This window comes from Palaemon carinicauda, chromosome 9 (genome assembly GCF_036898095.1).
Source record: "Palaemon carinicauda isolate YSFRI2023 chromosome 9, ASM3689809v2, whole genome shotgun sequence".
NCBI classification, from domain to species: Eukaryota; Metazoa; Arthropoda; class Malacostraca; order Decapoda; family Palaemonidae; genus Palaemon; species Palaemon carinicauda.
Genome location: NC_090733.1, coordinates 69437084 through 69459545, shown reverse-complemented (window position 1 = coordinate 69459545; position 22462 = coordinate 69437084). Strand labels below are relative to the sequence as shown.

At 38.2% G+C, this 22462-nt stretch overlaps 1 protein-coding gene across 2 annotated transcripts in view; it reads left to right on the top strand.

The window, feature by feature from the left end:
• p115 (General vesicular transport factor p115) overlaps window positions 1-22462 on the top strand; it is a 764785-nt gene that overhangs the window by 279499 nt on the left and 462824 nt on the right. For both annotated transcript variants that reach the window (XM_068380069.1, XM_068380070.1), the window contains exons 5-7: window positions 2229-2325; window positions 3686-3887; window positions 9786-9886. In XM_068380069.1, coding sequence (XP_068236170.1) covers window positions 2229-2325; window positions 3686-3887; window positions 9786-9886 — 400 coding nt within the window. The remainder of the gene's footprint in view (window positions 1-2228; window positions 2326-3685; window positions 3888-9785; window positions 9887-22462) is intronic.

Below are 22462 nucleotides of genomic sequence, written 5' to 3'. Positions count from 1 at the left end.
TGTTTACACCCATCCTGGTTGTAATTTTAACCATTTTTCAAGTTATTAGAACTTTAAAGTATATTAAATGTTTGATTTATTTACAAGAACAATTTGATATTATAAAGAAATACAGTAACAGTACAAAGAAAGTAATGGAAAAGGGTAGTAAACACGTTTGAATAAGCAAGTTGCCGGTTGCCATGGCCAAATGTAATTATTTCTGTTAGTTGTGTGTTTCGAAATCTGCGATTTTCCATTTATACGAGGTCATTCATCGACCAAATTCTCGCATAATTCGGGACCCTACTGTATATATATATATATATAATATATATATATATATATATATATATATATATATATATATATATATATATATATATATATATATATATATATATATATACATACATACATACATACATACATACATACATACATACATACATACATATATATATATATATATATATATATATATATATTGGATGGAAATTTGTTGTTAGAGGTATATAAAACTTGAAAGAATACTTGGATGGTGAATGGGGGTGACACTACAATGGCAGCGGGGTCATTAGGGGTTGGGGGATGCTTAGCAGGTTAAGGTTTAGAAAGCTATTCAGTAGAAAATGTTTCTTTGTCCAGTTAGAGCACATTCAGTATTATTTGGACAAATTTTCTGTTGTTACAGTTAGCATCATTATATTACTTTTGAGATTGAGGTCCAAAATCACTCCTATGACCCAAATAACAATATCATTCATAATTTTAATTTTTGGTCACAGTACCTTATAAAGAATTCAATATTAGAATGATAATTGGCTTGAAAGTGAAGGTACATTATGGGAGAAGGGCTACTACTTTCTTAAGTTTTGCAGAAACATTTCTTTGAAGAGTTTTAGTAGCAGCCCATTTTTGTCCCAAGTAAGTTTTTACTGTACATTATTTTAAAGAATCATGGTTTACTTGTTCAGGCCTCATAGTGGCTGCAGAGCTTGGTCTTATTAATTTTTAGTTTAGTTTATTTTTAACTTCATTATGTGCAATTATGTGGGGATTTAATTTGATAGTTGATTTGGTGTTAATCAAAGTATCATATTGAAAAAGAAATATGTAGACAAGCTACAATCCGGTATTTTAAATAGCTTCATCAAATGGTGTGGAGCCCTGTATTTCAAACTGTAATCTAGACCAGGTTAGTAAATCTTGACCATGTAATATTTCTTTTTATTATATTTATCTTCTCTTTCCTTCTCTGATATCCCACCTTCAGTAGCGTGGAAGTTAGTAATATGTCATCACGGAAGGTTCATATAAATAAACTGAATTCTACCAATATAATTTCTTATTCATATTCTCACCTGATATTCATGTACATATCCACCCTTCTCTCCACTGCCTTGCAGTGTCAAGAGGACACTGATCATTTTGACTTTGAAACTGAAGAGACAGAGACTGGCATGTCACTTACCATATACTGCTAGGCAGCTCCTTCTTTTGCTAAGGGCATAGTTTATTGAAGGGAAGAAAGTGGGAAAATTTTAGAATTTTGAAATTTTACAGGCAAAGGTCTATTAAACCAGATTCTAGAGAAGAAGCAATATGAATATCAGGTGGGCATAGAAATATAAAATTTGAATATTAAAATTGGTGTTTCTCACTCTGGAATGGCACTGTATTGAGAATGAAAAAGATGGAACTGCTATTTTTGGTTAATACAACTTTACTTTTATTCAGTAAATCCATGGATATGGTTAAAGTTTAAAGAAGAGTTATTTTAGATTTGTTTGAAAAGTGATTTAGACTTATGATAGGTTAGTTTCTTTAGGCTCTTAACCTCACTCCACAAGAATGTGCGACTCAGCTTTGTAAACCCAGGGTAAGACTCATTGAAATCAACAGAATTTCAATAATAAGATTGTATTATTTCAATACTTAACTGGGGTTCTTCTAATTCACCCACCCTCCCCACATATTAGTACTGCCAATAGACTCTTTGGGTTAAAATTAAACTTCCAAATATGAAGGGTCATCAAATCAATATTGTTTACCATAGAGCACTAAAAAAGGTGTCCCAAACCATAATATACTGGGAGGGAGGCAATAAGAATGTTGGAGAAAGAATTATTTTTAACTTTTAATTTTAAGTGTCAAAATGTGGAGCTTTGGTAAGGGAGTGCAGTAAACACAGATGAGTACTATATTGAAATGGTAAATTTTATTATTATTTTTTTTTCTTTCCTCAGACCAAAAGAGCTTCAAGAAGTAATTTTAGTAATACCCAGTGGAGTGTCCAAATTGATGGATCAGCTTTCTGACAGCCGAGAAGTCATAAGAAATGATGTAAGAGGAATAGAAGTATTTCATTATTATGCTTAAGGGTTTTTACTTATAAAATTTAGCCTAGATTTATATTTGATTTATGAATTGAGCTTAGCATTGAGCATTGTATAAGCTGATGTCATAGCATTGTTCTTCAGACTTTGTTTAAAAATCACTTAACAGTTAAGGTAATAAAAACTATGAGAGCAGTAAGTCTTTGACATTATTAAAACCATTTGAAGATAGGGAAAACCATAAGTTTGCCATTTATACTGATTCAAGTAGTGCTATAGAAGCCCTAAAGGGTTACTTTCCTCTGAACCAAGTGGTCGGCTTTATTCCTGGGGAGTAAATATTGAAATATGGTGGATTCCTGCCTATGTTGGGGTTTTGGTAATGAAAAAGCAGATTTTGTAGCTAAATCATCAAAAGATTTACCAAAACCAGCTATTAAACTACCCATTTAAAGCATTTCATATCAGCAATATGACATCTTCAGGGAAATAAGGAATTATTTTTCTGGGAATCTTCATTGCAAAAGGAAAGGACTGAAGTTATATTAGGAAGATTGTGCATGGGTCACACAGAATTGGCGCATGGTTTTTTAATGTGTGCATCTCGTGAAGCAATTTCCATATGCTATGAATGTGACATTATTTTAAGAATAAATCATAATTTTAGCAATTATAATTTCTACATCACAGGATTCGAGCTTGACTCACAGGTAAGTTTAATTGAAATAGGCATAATTTTAAAGATAGAATTGTATATCAATACTGACCTGTGAATTATTTCACTCCTCCCCTACTCCCCACTTTTAGTGATATATTAGATTGGATTTACATATTTTACCAACTTTGATAGTTTGAGAGAACCCAGAGGTCTGGCTTAAGATACTAAGCTGGATTGGCCCTGTAGGGTAGGTATCGGGTTAATAGAGAACATATTATAGTTCTATTTTTAGGTAGAGAAGATCTTGCTTCAAAGATATAAACCACAGAGTTGGGAATAGTGCCATCAGTGCACCTCACATGTTTGCTGGAAGGCATTACTTAAGGGTCTTTGGAGTGTTGCTTTAGCTAAAAGCTGCATTTTTTATTATCCTTTTGCTTCAGTTCTGTTCATGTGTTCTTTCTTCCCTGTCTAACCTCTGGTAACTTTTACTTTTATAGTGTAATGGATGGTAGGGATTTTCTCTAGTTGAACTTCGGTGCTGAATATCCTCAGTGGCCCAGTGCTTGTCTAAGCTGTATATCCCAATTTCATAAATCCAATCCAATCCAAAGATCTTAGCCTTGTAACTAACAGTATAGTATTGATATAATAAATGTTGTTATAATTCTGACTGTTACTTTCATAACTGACTGAATTTTTATTGCAGACACTACTACTACTGACACAGCTCACAAAAAGCAATACCAACCTCCAAAAGATTGTTGCGTTTGAAAATGCTTACGACCATATGTTTGAGATCATTAGAGAAGAAGGTTTCGCAGATGGAGGAGTTGTTGTAGAAGACTGTTTAATCCTGATGCTTAACCTGTTGCGCAACAATCCATCTAATCAGACATTCTTTAAAGAGGGTTAGTTTGTTTTTCACATGTAATACTGTTAAAAATTGCAGAATGGAATCTCATGTTTGTTGTTTTGTAAATAATTTTTTAATATATATATATACAAAATCTTATGAATAGCCCATTTTTCCTCCTGAAGATGCTGTGCTACTGAAAACCATAGCTTGTAAGCACACTTTCACTCCCTCAATACTATTTCCTGCTCTGGCGTTTTTTTCAAATGAGAGTCTATGATTCTAATGACCCTTACCTAGGAATCATATCTTTCAAAGCATTAGTTTCTTGACCATAGAAGTAGAAATATAGAACTTTACTCTTTCACTATCATACTGTAATTACTTCCCTGGAATCACCTTCCTCCATGTGGGAAGCAGCTGACTCAGTATCGGTACATATATGTAGACTTAACTTTCGCATTATGAATCATTTTTTATTTGCCGTGGAGACAGCAAAAATTGACAGTGTTACTTTTACCTTGTTTTAGAAAATTTATTTGATGAGATTTATTTGTGTTTTTTGTTACTTTGCTTTAGTCAGTATTGATGGAGTATTTCTTTCATGTCATTAAAAGTTCATTATTATCAGGAATGTAATATTGATTTGTTCCAGTACCCCTACAAACCTTACGCTTTTATCAGGGTTTTATACTTTTGACAAAGCTGAAATAGCCATAAGACTTTTTAGCGAGGTGAAACTACCCCTCTGCTAGTTAGCGGGAGATAAGGGGTAGCCGGCCACCCCACTCACACACACCTGTGTTGTCTAGTCACTATTTACTTGTGGCTCAATGAGAGTAGATGTTCATCTCTCTCTCCTCCCCAACTGATTTTTTATAGCCTTTGACTTACTTTTTTCTGTATTCTACACTTCAGAGAGTGTTACAGTTTCTGTAACTCTGCTTCAGCTCCTTCATTCTGACACTATGGCTTAGGAACAACGGCAGGGTGACCCCAGAAACGATAAATGGAAGTAATGACATGAGGCTAACTTTTATTTGTGGAAATGATTGAAAATTCTAATTGGAAATTATTCTATATGTGTGTATGTATGTATATATATATATATATATATATATATATATATATATATATATATATATACAGTGAACCCTCGTTTATCGCGGTAGATAGGTTCCAGACCCGGCCGCGATAGGTGAAAATCCGCGAAGTATTGACACCATATTTACCTATTTATTTAACATGTATACAGTATTCAGACTTTTAAAACCTTCCCTTGTACGTACAGTAGTACTGTTAACAAACTACCCTTTAATGTACAGAACATTTAATGCATGTACTACAGTACCCTAAACTAAAACAGGCACAAATATTAAAGGCGATTTTATATCATGCGTTTCCTAAACACGCTAAAAAGCACGATAAAAAATGGCAACCAATGTTTTGTTTACAGTACGTTTATCTCTGATCATAATGAAGAAACAAACTCATTTAGTGTACACATATATGTATAGGTTAGTTTTTGCATCGATTATATTGATTATACAGTACAGTATGTTGATTTTGTTATTACCAATGGTTTACTTAATTTTTCTTAGGACCTCCAAATGAAATTTTTTTCTTTATGACGCCGCCTGAAACGACGGCGTCATAAAGTACGCTCAGTAAACAACCACGCTCAGAACAAAGAAGGCATTTAACGCGCATGATGAAAGTGATAATTAATTATATTTACAGTAAAAGCATTTACAAAATATGTTATTACAAATATTATTTACCGTATCTATATAAAATCATACAGTACATACTGTACGTAGCAAAGCAGGAAAACAATTTACTAGAGAGAGAGAGAGAGAGAGAGAGAGAGAGAGAGAGAGAGAGAGAGAGAGAGAGAGAGAGAGAGAGAGATTGTTTTATGTACGTACAGTAAATGCAAATTTTAAACAAAAAAAATATGATAGGTTACAACATGTATACTGTACTCTTCAGACTTTTAAAACCTTCCCTTTAACTTAATGCATACAGTACTAAACTATAAAACAGGCACAAATATTAAAATGTTAGAATATTAAAGTAAAATATAAAGATTGTTACTGTACTCACCACGAAAGAAGTTCAAGAAAAACTTGAATGATGATGGCGATGAATTTGCTGCACAGTAGAAATGATGATGATGAAGCTGATGATGTCTTCTACTGTGCAGCCAATAATAGTATTTTACGTCTTCAGACGGAGGTGTCTTTTCCTGGGACACCTCTTCAACTTCTTCCTGAGACACTTCTTCAATTTCTTCCGAGGGCATTGTGATCGGAAGTTGCTGCCGCTGCTTCTTTTTTCGCAAGAGCATCCTGTAGGGAGCCTTGTGTTCATCAATCTTGGTGCAGAATTGTACAGAACGAACCATATCCTCGTCCCACTCTTGGGACATTTCTTTCATCTCATTTGCAAGCTTGCAGAGCTTGGCAAGCCGTTCTAATATTAAGCCCGTTTCTTCGACATTTTCTTGGATCTCTTCCTGTGTTTCACTGTCTTCACTGCCCGATTTCGTCAGGTCTTCGAGGTCTGCGGCCGCGTAACTTCTACTGTCTTTTAACATATCGAGAAGCGTCACCTTCTCAGCAATCGTCATCATCTTTCGGTGCTGTTTAGGCTCACTACCAGCCTTAGTAGAAGCAGAAGGCTTGGGAGGCATTGTACAGTAGGGTTTAACAGAAAGTTCAACAAAAAGTTCAACTTAAAACAGTCACGCACAGCACAGATTAAAGTTCACAATAACTTAACAACGTCAACACAGCGATACAGCGGGAGACAAAGTGACCGCGGAAAGAGATGCTGCGGGTTGGAGAAGCGGTCAAAACACCAATCACAGGCTAGATTACAAAACTTGGGTTCTGATTCGTCATCTATCAGCGCTTGAACCAATCACAACCCGTCTTATATGCTACGTAGGTTACCAATTCAAAGTACAAGATACCCTGCGTACAGTATACTGTACAGTAATAATAATACTGTAATAATAATTATAAATAATGATACTGTAATAATAATAATAATAATGATAATAATAATAATAATAATGATAATAATAATAATAACAAAAATAATTTTAATAACAACAACAATAATAATAATAATAACAATAATAATAATAGCTTTACGTACGCTATTTTACGCTTTTGTTGTAGGATGTGTGTGTCTCTCTCTCTCTCTCGTACGCTTATTCGAAATGTGATTTTTGCAACAAAGAATATTATTGGATGCAGTACTACGTATGTATACATACAAAAGATTCATGGAAAAGAAGCACATCAATTACATTTGTAGTACAGTACAGTAGTAGCCAACAGCAGCCTTACACCATTCTAATATGGTATGACTGCATCTGATTTGCGTTTCATGTTCGATTTAATTTTACTACGTACTGTATACAGTACTGAATTATCGTATGATCACATTCTCTTTTCGTGTTTTATTTCTTTCTGTGCTTAATTATGTGTCATATTTAATGCAATGAACAATCAGTAAGAGCAGATATTACTAATTACAGTATTAATGGAATTACAAGTAACGAAATATCGTATTTGGGGTCTTCAGATATTGCGGTATTTTCGAAATTTGCGGAAAATCCGCGATATGTATATATATATATGGGTAATGGAAAAAACCCGCGAAGTGGTGAATCCGCGATGGTCGAACCGCGAAGTAGCGAGGGTTCAATGTATATATATACTGTATATATATATATATATATATATATATATATATATATATATATATATATATATATATATAATGTGTATATATATATATATATATATATATATATATATATATATATACACACATATATATATATATATATATATATATATATATATATATATATATATACATATATATATATATATATATATATATATATATATATATATATATATATATATATATATATATATAATGTATGTATATATATATATATATATATATATATATATATATATATATATATAATATATACAGTATATATATATGTGTATATATATATATATATATATATATATATATATATATATATATATATATATATTTATATATATAAGGACATGAAAATTATATGATAACTGAGAAATAAAGTATTAAAATAAAATAAAAAGAAATATCATATCCTCAAATTTACAGCCCTCAGGACTACAAACATGGTCAGTGATACGTTATTGTGGAAATTTCCTAAGATTTGGAGATGCAAGCAAATCATGTAGGAATCCAGAAATTTATAGAAAATGATTGGAAAATCTTTACGGATTGAGACATTTTTAGGTAATTTATAGTATGGAGATAAAAGGGTGTGATTTTAGAGAGAAGAGTGTGATGAAATTCGACCAAACAGAGCTTTCCACAACTTGCATGGCTGACGTTTTGTATGGCGTTGTTGATAGAAGTCAGAGTTTGAGTACTGGGTAGGGAGGGGGAAGCGACATAACTGCATCTTGCTTTAGAGAAAGCTCCTTGTGTGATTTGATTATGTATGCCAACATAGAAATACACTAAAACAGCCCTTACTTAATCATGAATAAAGACTAGAATCACAAGTGTCTCAGTAGGTGGTGGGGTGAGTTGAGAGGATTGCTGCTTCTCTAAGCTGTGGGTGTCAGCGGATTTAGATTAATGTGTAGCCTCACTTAGTGAATGTTGCCATTGGCTAAAGAGTGGTGTGATTCTGCATGGTAACATAAAATTATACTACCCTTACAAAATCATGAATTAAGGCATGAATTCCAAAGTATTCTGTGGTTGGCTGAAGAAAGGAGTGGGTAATATCAAGGAGGGGAAAAGCATTTTTAATTATATATCCTAGGTGTGTTGAACTCTTTTGTAGGATATATGAGTGATTTTAACTTCCATGTGGTCTATATCTGTAAATAACTTAACCAGTGCGTCAACTTGTGTTGGATCTGGCATGTTTTGACGTACATCAAACGTCATAAGATGGTTTGTTTCCAATAATCTGTACTACAGGGGAGTATAGAATTTTAATTATTTGCTTTGATTTTAAAACTATAAATGAATGATTATCTCTTTCCTTCAGTGTCAACCCACCTCCAAGAGAGTGCTGAAGGTAGCAATGTTAACATCAAGGGAGGTTAATGGAAGTAAATAGAATTATGATATTAAGATTTGTTTATATTCACGTGATGTTCATATACAGTTCATGTCCATCTTCCTCCCCACTGACTTTTAGTGTCAAGAAGATAAGGAATAGTTTTGATTTGAAGACTGGAAAGACAAAAGATTCTCTGAAATGCCCAAGTTTTGCTTCTCATCATAAATTCTCGATTGTCGCACTATTTTCCTAGCGGCATAATCTATTAAAAAAAGGCAAAAGGGATTTTTTTTCTTTTTTAATTTAGAACTAAATGTCAAGAAAATTGAGCTTCCAGTGAAGAAGCCATATGAACATCAGGTGAGTATAGAAATAAGTTTTCATTATAGTATTAAAATCTATCAATTTGGAGAGTTCATTGAAATTTTATGCTCAACTGTAATAATAGAATATTTTTTTTTTTTTATAAAAGTATGAGGAATTCAAAAGTTATTAACCAATATTCTTTCTTACAATGGATGTCAGACTAATCATGTATCTCAGGTTTAGTTTCAAATTAATTTAACATTCCTCTTAATATAATGGAAATTAATATAAAGTTATATTTTCATTTGAGTAATAGAATTTGTTAGCCATCATTAAAGGTAATGAAATGTGGTGGTTATTGTAATACCACTATATATGGCCACTACAGTATACACAAATTCATGACTGCAGAGTTGGTAATTATATTTAAGAAAAGTAGATAATTATCATGAACGGTAAAAATAAGAAAAGTAAATAATTATCATTATCTGTAAAAACTGAACTAATTTAACTGTATAGACTATATTCTAAATATTTTTGCAGGAAGTTACATCCAGCGTTTGACATCATTCTTCACTCTTCCTCTTGACTCAAAGGAAGGTTGGTCAGCACAAAAAGTGACTAATATTCATTATATGTTACAGGTATGTTAGTCTGGTTTTATTTCCTAGAATTACTTTGAAATAGGAACCCAAGCCTGCAATTCCACGATTACATTAGTATATTTTCTCACGTGTCTTGTGCATAGACTTTGTAAGCAACTGTTGCTGCTGTGGAAGCCCCCATCTATTGATGCGCTTCATCATTAGCAGATACTTGATATTTGAGGCTGGGAGCTCATTATTTTAGTGAATTAAAATGATTTTTATTTCTATGAATCTTCCCCAATAATCATTTGCTATAAGCTCTCGAAGAGCAGCTTTGCAACAATTATGCAATGAAGAGGGATAGTTCTAGAGTACATATTATGACTAGCACATGTAGTACCCCGATCTCACTATAAGGAGGCAGCATCAGTGTTTATTTACATCACTTTTTTTTCTTGACGTTCTTAAAGAAACATTTGGTTTGCTGAACACACTAATTCAAAAGCTCAATTCTTTTTAGCATTGTCATTCAGTATTGTTTGTTTAATATCAAGTACTTTGCTCTTAATATTTTTGGAGTACAGTACTGTATGTCTTTTGATTCATGTAAAATTAGAGTTTGTGTGGTTCTTTGCAATACATGTCTTTATGATCTTCTTTATGGCTCATTCCTACTATAGTCTGCAGAGGTAAAGATTAGTTAGTCTGGTTTTCTGTCAATAGATTTATTTTGAAATCCAACACACCAATCCTTTCAAAGCTACTAATCTGGTTTTCATGTTTTTTTATGTGCTTCTGCTGCTCCTAGCAATTGTAGGCTATCTATCTTTGAGTTAATGCCTTCGTTATTAACTTGTTCATTTTGGTCTGGCATTTTCTTATTTTTATTTTTAATCGAGATTCATATTTATTTCCAAAAACCTTCCCCAATAGTTCTCTGCTTTATCTTATTGAACAGTTCTTAGCAACATGAATAGGAAATATAGTACTTCTAGAGTAAAATGAGAGTGGTGAGAGACTGGTAGATATGTGTGTTGAGCAAGAGATGGTGTTAAGTTCTAGCTTTTTCAAAAAGAAAGATAAAAACAAGTATACATAGGTAAGAGTGGCAAATGGAAGAGTGGTAGAGAGGGCGTTAATGGATTATGTGTTGATAACTAAAAGAATGTTTGGAAGATTGAGAGACGTGCACGTGTTTAGGGGTATGGCTAACGGTATGTCTGATCATTTTTTGGTGGAAGGAAAATTAGTTGTAGCAAAAGAGTAGGGGAATAGAATAGGTGGATGTAAAAGGGAGCTACTAAGGGTTGAAGAGCTAATAAAACTGGGGGTAAAAAGTAAATATCAAGAAAAGTTGAAAATGGCATATAACGAAGTGAAAGTAAGAGAAACTGGTAATTTAGAGGAGTGGAAGTTAGTAAAAGAAAATTTTGTAGGGATTGCAAATGATGTTTGTGGCAAGAAATTTGTTGCAGGCAGCATGAGGAAGGGCAGTGAATGGTGGAATGAAGGAGTGAAGGTAAAAGTGGAAGAGAAAAAGAGGGCTTTTGAAGAATGGCTGCAGAGTAATAGTGAAGTATGAAAGATATAGAGAGAAAAATGTGGAGGTAAAGCGCAAGGTAAGTGAGGCAAAGAGAAGTTGACCTGAGGTGGGGTCAGGGGTTGGGTCATTCATATGAAGAGAATAAGAAGTTTTGGAAAGAAATGAAGAGAGTAAGGAAGGCTGGTTCAAGAATTGAAGAGACAGTGAAAGATGGAAATGGAAGGTTGTTAAAAGGAGAGGAAGCAAGGAAAAGGTGGGCAGAGTATTTTGAAAGTTTACTGAGTGTTGAGGATAATAGGGAGGCAGATATAATTGCTGTTGCAGGTGTTGAGGTGCCGGTGATGGGAGATGAGAATGAGAGAGAGATTACAAGAGATGAAGTGAGGAGAGCACTAGATGAAACAAGAGTAGGAAAAGCATCTGGTATGGGTGGTGTGAGAGCTGAGATGTTGAAGGAAGGGGGTGTGACTGTACTTGAATGGTTGGTGAGATTGTTTAATATATGTTTTGTGTTGTCAATGGTACCAGTAGATTGGGTTTGTGCGTGTATTGTACCACTATACAAGGGTAAGGGAGATGTGCATGAGTGTTGTAGTTCAAGGGGTATTAGTTTGTTGAGTGTAGTTGGAAAAGTGTATGGTAGAGTACTAATTAATAGGATTAAGGATAAAACAGAGAATGCAATCTTAGAAGTACAGGGTGGTTTTAGAAGAGGTAGGGGTTCTATGAATCAGATTTTCACAGTTAGGCAGATATGCGAGAAATATTTAGCAAAAGGTAAGGATGTGTATGTTGCGTTTATGGATCTGGAGAAAGCGTATGATAGAGTTGATAGGAAAGCATTGTGGAATGTGATGAGGTTATATGGAGTTATTGGAAGGTTGTTGCAAGCAGTGAAAAGTTTCTACAAAAGTAGTAAAGCATGTGTTAGGATAGGAAATGAAGTGAGCGATTGGTTTCAGGTGAGAGGGGGACTGAGACAGGGATGTGTGATGTCACCATGATTGTTTAATATGTATGTTGATGGAGTGGTGAGAGAGGTGAATGCTCGAGTGCTTGGATGAGGATTGAAACTGGTAGACGAGAATGACCATGAATGGGAGGTAAATCAGTTGTTGTTTGCGGATGATACTGTTCTGGTTGCAGACGCGGAAGAGAAGCTTGGCCGATTAGGGACAGAATCTGGAAGGGTGTGTGAGAGAAGGAAGTTGAGAGTTAATGTGGGTAAGAGTAAGGTTATGAGATGTACGAGAAGGGAAGGTGGTGCGAGGTTGAATGTCATGTTGAATGGAGAGTTACTTGAATAGGTGGATCAGTTTAAGTACTTGGGGTCTGTTGTTGCAGCAAATGGTGGAGTGGAAGCAGATGTACGTCAAAGAGTGAATGAAGGATGCAAAGTGTGGGGGACAGTTAAGGGAGTAGTAAAAAATAGAGGGTTGGGCATGAATGTAAAGAGTGTTCTATATGAGAAAGTGATTGTACCAACTGTGATGTATGGATCGGAGTTGTGGGGAATGAAAGTGACGGAGAGACAGAAATTGAATGTGTTCGAGATGAAGTGTCTAAGGAGTATGGCTGGTGTATCTCGAGTAGATAGGGTTAGGAACGAAGTAGTGAGGGTGAGAACGGGTGTAAGAAATGAGTTAGCAGCTAGAGTGGATATGAATGTGTTGAGGTGGTTTGGCCATGTTGAGAGAATGGAAAGTGGCTGTCTGCTAAAGAAGGTGATGAATGCAAGAGTTGATAGGAGAGGTACAAGAGGAAGGCCAAGGTTTGGGTGGATGGATGGAGTGAAGGAAGCTCTGGGTGATAGGAGGATAGATGTGAGAGAGGCAAGAGAGCGTGCTAGAAATATGAATGAATGGCAAGAGATTGTGACGCAGTTCCGGTAGGCCCTGCTGCTTCCTCCTGTGCCCTGGATGACCGCGGAGGTAGCAGCAGTAGGGGAGTCAGCATTATGAAGCTTCATCGGTGGTGGATAATGTGGGAGGGTGGGCTGTGCCACCCTAGTAATACCAGCCGAACTCAGTTGAGTCCCTTGTCAGGCTGGGAGGAACATAGAGAGGAGACATCCCCTTTTTTGTTTCATTTGTTTGAGGTCGGCAACCCCCCAAAATTGGGGGAAGTGCCTTGGTATATGTATATATGTAGAGTAAATTTTATGACTACCTCGTGTAGTACCCAGATATCACTACCGGGAGGCATCATCAGCATTTATTTATATCACCTTCTCTTTTGACATGCTTAAAGACTCATGCATTGTGGTAAACACTATAATTCAGAGGCTCAAACCTTTCCAGCTTGATTAGTTTAGTATTGTTTGCTTAGTTTTAAATCTGCATTTTATATTTTCCGAATGCAGTATTCCTTTTATTCATCTAACGTTAGATTTTGTGTGGTTCTTTGCAATGTATGTCTTTAGGGTTGTTGTTATGACAAATTCCCAGGGTGTTGTCTGTAGAGTAAAGTTTGAATAGTAGACAAACAGTGTGAAGCATTTTTTTGGTATAAATATGGCGTTCCAGATTAGTATTCTTCTCTTCATTCATCTCCTGTGTCTTTCTTTATACTGAAGTTCAAGCAGGTCTTTTGTAGTATGGTATAGAATTGTTCAAGGTCAACATAAAAATTTTTTTTAAATGATTTAACTAAATACCTTCATGGCATTATTTTGTTCCTTAAAATACCTTCCTGGCATTATTTTGTTCCTTAAAATACCTTCCTGGCATTATTTTGTTCCCTAAAATACCTTCATGGCATTATTTTGTTCTTTATTTTTTTAAAAGTTTATCAATACAAGTTGATTATCCTTCTATTCCTTTAGCCTTGCCTTCAGCCACTACCAGAGCTGAGGCGTACAGAAAATGCAAGATTCTGGTTGTGCCCATTAGCTCCTATTGCCTCTATCCATGCATAAGTGCTATCCTTCAGGCCTCATGCTCTTGCTGACTTTGATCCTGATGTTATTATGGTACCCTCTTTTAAAATTTTTGAAAGAGACATCTCTTTGGAGGAATATTAAGAAGGGATTTGGTTATTCCAGGAAATCTTCCAATTCCCTGATGGGTTTTACTGCACCAGCTCCTATATCAACAACAAGATCTGATTTCTATCCAAACTGTTCTTTGGTCAAGTTCTTTTCCAAGAATTTGCCTCTTTTGATTGCTTCTGTACTTCTGTGACATTGTTTGCTTTCTGCTGCTTGCACTGCATCCACTTCTGCATCTGTGCCCCTGGTGCCATGACATGTAGATGAACTTTTTCCATTTGAACTCTTCTTTTCTGCTCAAGATGTAGCAAAATATTTTGATCCTATTTTTCCCATTACCAATTTTGTTTAAAGATGCTTGTATTGTCCTTCTGGAAGTTTTTCCTTTTCTCCTCCTGAGATTTATCCTACATAACAGGTTCAAATGGAGTGCATCTTATCTCCAGTGCTACCTATGTCTCTTACGAACAACTGGTCCACAATGTGATTTCTTTTGACCTTAGGTTTCCAAGAAAATGATCTTTATTTAGAATATAGATTTCCTGCAGTATCATATTCTATTAACCCTTTCATTACACGGCTGCGGATCTGCTACTCAAGCTATAAACGAGATTTGTCACCATCGGATAAACATGCTCACTTATTCTATATTAACTTATGTTTCCATGTGTATTTGTGTTACTACTGATTACTAGAAAGAAAATACTCTCTTCCTTGTATAACTCTTTATTCAATCAAAAAGATGAATGATGAGACACTACACTTGGAACACAAGATACAAACATAAGGAAGATATAAACTGAGGTAAATGACATATTTATCTAACTTTTTTCCCCAGAGGGATGGTTTTAAATGGTAAAAGTAAAAATTGAAGGGCTGGAAACAGCAACTTGTGAAAGTTCTGTAATAGGCGTGATTACCAACATTTTAGAGCATTGACAGTTTTTGGAGTACTGTACTGGATTAGTTCACAAAACACTGTGTCCATTAGCATAGCCTGATTGAAAGTTATACTGTACATGTGACTTAATGACCATTTTTCAATGGCACTTCTATACATTTAATGTAAAGACCTCATCTCTCTTTCTGGAGGGGTATTATTGTGACCCATTGAAGACCCTGGTCTCGAAGTGAACAGTCGCACTAATCCTCGGAATGTCGTCTTGAAGGCACTGTTTCCCTAACGCATGGTTTGTTATGAGGTATAAGACGCCTCAGGGATAGTGGTAGTATAGTAATTGGTTGTACAGTTGTGGGCTCTGGTGAGGATGAACTTGACGGAGTGGTGAATGGTTCCTTTTGATCCGGCAACTGCATAGGAGTTGTAGTTGTCAGCCCTATGGTTATTGGATGTGGAGTCATAGGCTCTGTATGTGGGACTTTAACTAGAACTGGTGCAGCGTCTGGGTCAGGCGGACCTTCTGCAATTTCAGTAATGGTAGGGGCAGTACTCGTGGGCTGGTTGAAGTCGGTTCTGGGGGTTGGGTACTGGATCAATCCTATCAGGAGATGGCTGGGAAGGTCGGAATTTCTAGAGATGTTGGCGATTTCCGAGTGTCACCCTACCAGATTCATTGACTCAAATAGCATACTGATGAAGTTGGTGGACCTTGATAACCAATCCAGTGCGTTCCTATTATCTCGGGTGATTGCCTACCAGGTTATATAAGTACACATAATCCCCGACTTTCAGTGGTGGCAGTTGTGTGGTACGCAAGGACCAATTCGCACATTCTCGTGAGTGGTGCTTTGCTAAGGCCACTTCTCTGTTCTTCATTGTTTTTTGCCATGTGTTATGAGGGCAATATCTACCCGAGGGGATGGGAGAGGGGGATCTGATAGTTCTGTCAAAGAGGAAAATTGCAGGCGAGGTCTTTTGTTTCCGGGTTTACCGAATTCCGGTAAATAAGCATTGCTCTCTGGAATCGGTCAATGTTGTGGTAGCCAGCTGTTCCTGTGTGGTCAGTGAGAATCTCATGACAGTTTTCACTGCAACCTCAGCTTTGCAGTTAGCAAGGGGGTTGGCAGCAGAGGTTAGACGGTGATATACATCCGAAGATGACATTAATTGTTGAGTCTTACCAGTTTTGAATTGGGGTCCAACATCTGAAATTATCCCTTTTGTGATTCCAAATGTGACAAATGATTCACGTAGGTGCTTCTTCAGACTTTCTGCTCCTGAGTGAGATTTGAATATCATGGGCCAATTAGAGTATCTGCCCATCAGGACCAGGTATTCAGTGTTGTTTTAGAGGAAGTAGTCACAGCAAACCTTCTGGAATGGGTAATTTGGCAGATTGATTTAGCAGGAAAACCTCGGTTTCCCATTTCACTGAACACAGGTTACGCTGAGCCTGCAGGCGGTTGCACTGAACCTGTTGGCTCTCGTGACCCTCGTCATGCTGAGTTTTACTCTCAGGACAGTGTGTCTTCGGACTCTCGTTGCGTGGAGCCTTCGGGCTCACGCGACTGGCGCTACGTTAAGCCTTCACACTCTCGCAGCTCTTGTCTTTTAGGCAACCATCCTCCTACAGGATTTGGTGACGCGGTTCTTCAGGGTCCTCGTCACTTGGATTCCCATGGGTCACGCAACCTGGAGTTATGCTCCACGGTAGCTCCTCCCCCTGGGTTTCCTCTTCCTCCTGCTCCAGTTCAGTCTTGCACTGTGCCGAGCGACAAATCAGCGTTGCACGAGGCGTTAGGAGCATTAGCGCATGACATGTCAGCGTCTCACGCTACAGATGGTTCTCGTGATTTTCCTTCCTCGTGGAACCCATCTCGCCTCGACACGGTGGTTGCTTTGTCCTCGGATGAAATACCATCTCCATTTCTGGCTGCAGAAGGTCTCCCTTCCCTGGGGAAACCTTCTGCCAGGAGAGATGTTCACTAATCTCTCCAGTCTCATGGGCTTCCATCGCCCCAATGACAACAGTCGTCCACGGAACAACGCCCAGACACACTCCCCAAGGAGAGGTCTGTGCTGATCTTCCCTGCGGGTAAGCCTCCTACAGGCAAGAGGGCTAAGAACCCTTCTGAGGTTTTTAACCCCAGGGATCCGTGCCATCCTAAGGACCTCCCTCCCAGCTCATTGGGAGGCCGCGACCCCCCCATGGATTCGAGCATTATTTGACGTAATATGACAAGCTGTGGTGGGGATCAATCCTTGTTCCTACTCCGTAAGAAGAACTCCTAGGATTCCTCTGTTGCCTCCTCTCGTTCCTGGGGCCTCTCCTCTAGCCGATCCTAAGAAGAGTTCTGAGTATTCCGCTCCTGTGGTTCCCCCTTGCGGGGAGAAACCCTTCTACCCTCACAAGAGAGCTCGGGAAGAAAGCATGCTAGAACTACAAGGTAGCTCCTTGCAGTTCAAGGTCCCACACGCCAAACCAAAGGGGAAGAGGAAGAGGATCCATCCTTCACCCCCAAGGAAGACAGTATGATTTGGTACAGGGACTCATTCTGTTTTTCCCCGGTCGAGATAGTGCCTAAGGAGGCACACCCTACGACCAGGTGTGATGTGCCCCCTCCTGCTGAGGACACTCATCTTTTCCACAGACCAGCAGAGCCTGTAAGGCCCTCACTGAAGGAGGAACGACTACCCTAGGGCAGGGGGCCCAAGTATTTGTTTACGATTCCTAAATTCCTGGCCAGGCTTCCCCCTACTCTGCCTGATAGCAGTTGGAAGCGAGCACGTCTACAACAGTTACCCTATCTCCGTCTTACCCTGATGATGACTTGGACCCACTCTTACCTATAGGTGAGAGCTAGGAAGTGGAAGGTCAAAGCCATCTCGAGGACGACGCTTTGCCAGCTGCCGCTAGCCCCAAGTTAACGGAGGATGAAAGGAAGGAGTCGTTACATGCCTTCTGGCGGGTGGTATCCTGCATTCGTTCCATCCATGGGCAGCCAGATCCATTGGTAGTCCCTCTTGATGGGAAGGAAAAGGTCTTGAATCAGTTTTATGGTACTCGGAAACCCCCGGAGGCCAGTGCAGCTCTGCCCTGGTTAAAGGGGTTGAGGAGTGCCAAACAGAAGGCAGTGTCCAAGGCAACTGAGTCTTCCTCCTCTCTCTGTTCCAACCCATCTTCCAAGCTCCTCCCTCCTTAGTATGTTTTTCAGAGGAGGCATTACGAAATCCTCGGTGAGTCTCTACTTACTTTGCCTCTTGACCATTCCATAGAGGCAGTCTTGAGGGCCACGTCCTTTGAGAAGGTCAGTAATTACGCCATGCAGGTCACTTCGGGGCTTGACTTCTGATTGGGATCTTTAGGACAACTGACTCGGACTGGTCTCAGGAGTCCTCCAGGAAGTCTATAGAGACTTTCTTATTGTCTGGTACTCGGGCCATTGAATTTCTCTCCCATCAGGTGGTGAACCTCTAGGCCAACACCATCCTAAAGAGGAGGGATGCTGTCATAGGAAGATTCCATAGACTGCTCTCTCAGGCCGAGGTGGGGAGACTCAGAAACACACCTTTTGAAGGTATTATTATTATTATTACTAGCCAAGCTACAACCCTAGTTGGAAAAGCAAAATGCTATAAGCCCAAGAGCTCCAATAGGGAAAAATAGCCCAGTGAGGAAAGGAAATAAGAAAATAAATAAATGAGAATAAATTAACAATAAATTCTAAAAACAGTAACAACGTCAAAACAGATATGTCCGATATAAACTATTAAAGTCAAAAACAGATGTGTCATATATAAACTATAAAAAGACTCATGTTAGCCTGGTCAACATAAAAACATTTGTTCCAACTTTGAACTTTTGAAATTCTACTGATTCAACTAACCGATTAGGAAGGTCATTCTACAACTTGGTAACAGAAATATTTAGCAAAAGGTAAGGAGGTGTATGTTGCGTTTATGGATCTGGAGAAAGCATATGATAGAGTTGATAGGGAAGCAATGTGGAATGTGATGAGGTTATATGGAGATGGTGGAAGGTTGTTGCAAGCAGTGAAAAGTTTCTACAAGGGTAGTAAAGCATGTGTTAGAATAGGAAATGAAATGAGCGATTGGTTTCCGGTGAGAGTGGGGCTGAGACAGGGACGTGTGATGTCGCTGTGGTTGTTTAACTTGTAGGATGGAGTGGTGAGAGAGGTGAATGCTCGAGTGCTTGGACGAGGATTAAAACTGGTAGGCGAGAATGATCATGAATGGGAGGTAAATCAGTTGTTGTTTGCGGATGGTACTGTACTGGTAGCAGACACAGAAGAGAAGCTTGACTGACTAGTGACAGAATTTGGAAGGGTGTGTGAGAGAAGGAAGTTGAGAGTTAATGTGGGTAAGAGTAAGGTTATGAGATGTACGAGAAGGGAAGGTGGTGCAAGGTTGAATGTCATGTTGAATGGAGAGTTACTTGAGGAGGTGGATCAGTTCAAGTACTTGGGGTCTGTTGTTGCAGCAAATGGTGGAGTGGAAGCAGATGTACGTCAGAGAGTCAATGAATGTTGCAAAGTGTTGGGGGCAGTTAAGGGAGTAGTAAAAAATAGAGGGTTGGGCATGAATGTAAAGAAAGTTCTCTATGAGAAAGTGATTGTACCAACTGTGATGTATGGATCGGAGTTGTGGGGAATGAAAGTGACGGAGAGACAGAAATTGAATGTGTTTGAGATGAAGTGTCTAAGGAGTATGGCTGGTGTATCTCGAGTAGATAGGGTTAGGAACGAAGTGGTGAGGGTGAGAACGGGTGTAAGAAATGAGTTAGCGGCTAGAGTGGATATGAATGTGTTGAGGTGGTTTGGCCATGTTGAGAGAATGGAAAGTGGCTGTCTGCTAAAGAAGGTGATGAATGCAAGAGTTGATGGGAGAAGTACAAGAGGAAGGCCAAGGTTTGGGTGGATGGATGGTGTGAAGAAAGCTCTGGGTGATAGGAGGATAGATGTGAGAGAGGCAAGAGAGCGTGCTAGAAATAGGAATGAATGGCGAGCGATTGTGACGCAGTTCCGGTAGGCCCTGCTGCTTCCTCCGGTGGCTTAGATGACCGCGGAGGTAGTAGCAGTAGGGGACTCAGCAGTATGAAGCTTCATCTGTGGTGGAAATGTGGGAGGTTGGGCTGTGGCACCCTAGCAGTACCAGCTGAACTCGGCTGAGTCCCTGGTTAGGCTGGAGGAACGTAGAGAGTAGAGGTCCCCTTTTTTGTTTTGTTTCTTGTTGATGTCGGCTACCCCCCAGAATTGGGGGAAGTGCCTTGGTATATGGATGGATGGTAACAGCTGGAATAAAACTTCTAGAATACTTTGTGGTATTGAGCCTCATGATGAAGGCCTGGCTATTAGAATTAACTACCTGCCTAGTATTACGTGCAGGATAGAATCGTCCAGGGAGATCTGAATGTAAAGGATGGTCAGAGTTATGAAAAATCTTATGCAACATGCATAATGAACTAATTGAACGACGGTGCCAAAGATTAATATCTAGATCAGGAATAAGAAATTTAATAAACCGTAAGTTTCTGTCCAACAAATTAAGATGAGAATCAGCAGCTGAACACCTGACAGGAGAACAATACTCAAAACAAGGTAGAATGAAAGAATTAAAACACTTCTTCAGAATAGATTGATCACCGTAAGATGAGAATCAGCAGCTGAACACCTGACAGGAGAACAATACTCAAAACAAGGTAGAATGAAAGAATTAAAACACTTCTTCAGAATAGATTGATCACCGAAAATATTAAAACACTTGCTCAATAAGTCAATTTTTTGTGCAATTGAAGAAGACACAGACCTAATGTGTTTCTCAAAAGTAAATTTGCTGTTGAGAATCACACCTAAAATTTTAAAAAGTCATACAAATTCAAAGAAACATTATCAATACTGAGATCCGGATGTTGAGGAGCCACCGTCCTTGACCTACTTACAATCATACTTTGAGTTTTGTTAGGATTCAACTTCATACCCCATAATTTGCACCATGCACTAATTTTAGCTAAATCTCTATTAAGGGATTCACCAACCCCAGATCTACTTTCAGGGGATGGAATTAATGCAAAGAGAGTAGCATCATCTGCATATGCAACAAGCTTGTTTTCTAGGCCAAACCACATGTCATGTGCATATAATATGAAAAGTAATGGGCCAAGAACACTATCCTGTGGAACATCGGATATCACATTCTTATACTCACTATGGTGACCATCAACAACAACTCTTTGAGATCTATTACTTAAAAAATCAATAATAATGCCAAGAAACGACCCACCCACTCCCAACTGTTTGAGTTTGAAAAAACAAGGGCCTCATGATTAACACGGTCAAAGGCAGCTCTCTTTTCAACCTCGAGGATGTTGAGCGGGCGGTAGAGAGGTGGAGGAAGACCAGCCAGGACTCCCTCATCCAAAAGGTCTTGACAGTCAGGCCTTACACTTCTTAGCCACAGCGGAAACCAGCTCCGAAACCGCAAATAAAAAGGGCTAGAGACCCTAAACAACATGGTCAGAAGGGTTCTAAACAGGCCTTTCGAGGAAAGAAGTCCTTTCGTGGAGGTAAAGGGAAGAGGGGATTCGTCTGAGGCTGATCCCACTAGGAAAGGCAGTCTTCCCATTCGTCCATCGGGGGGTGGGGGGGGGGATGCATACAAAACCGCTGGCAGAGATGGCTTCATTACTGGGCCGAGTCTTGGAAAATCGAGATGATTCTCTCTCTCTCTCTCTCTCTCCCCTCTCTCTCTCTCTCTCTCTCTCTCAGATAAGACCGGTAGGATTTCATGTGTACTCTAGATCTGAAGACCGTATACTTCCAGATCCCAATCCATACGTCTTCCAGGAAGTATCTAAGATTCATGTTGTAGTGGTTTGCGGACTGTGGCCAGATGTAGTTCACACGCTAGTGTCCAAGTGTCGACAACACTCCAACGTTCACTACACATAAAGGTAAAATGGTGGAATACCCAAAAATCTAGGTAATAGGTCAAGAGAACTGAGCACTGGGCACCAACCCTTGATTTTATACTGGGCAAGAGGACCTAGTAAAACTGTCGTTGTATAATATTATTCATAGGTAAGACGATTTCAGGTTATGTAAGTACTAAACATTAGTAGAGGAAAAAAAAAATAAAAAGGGAAAAAACAATGATACCAAAGAAAAAAAAAAGTCCAAATTA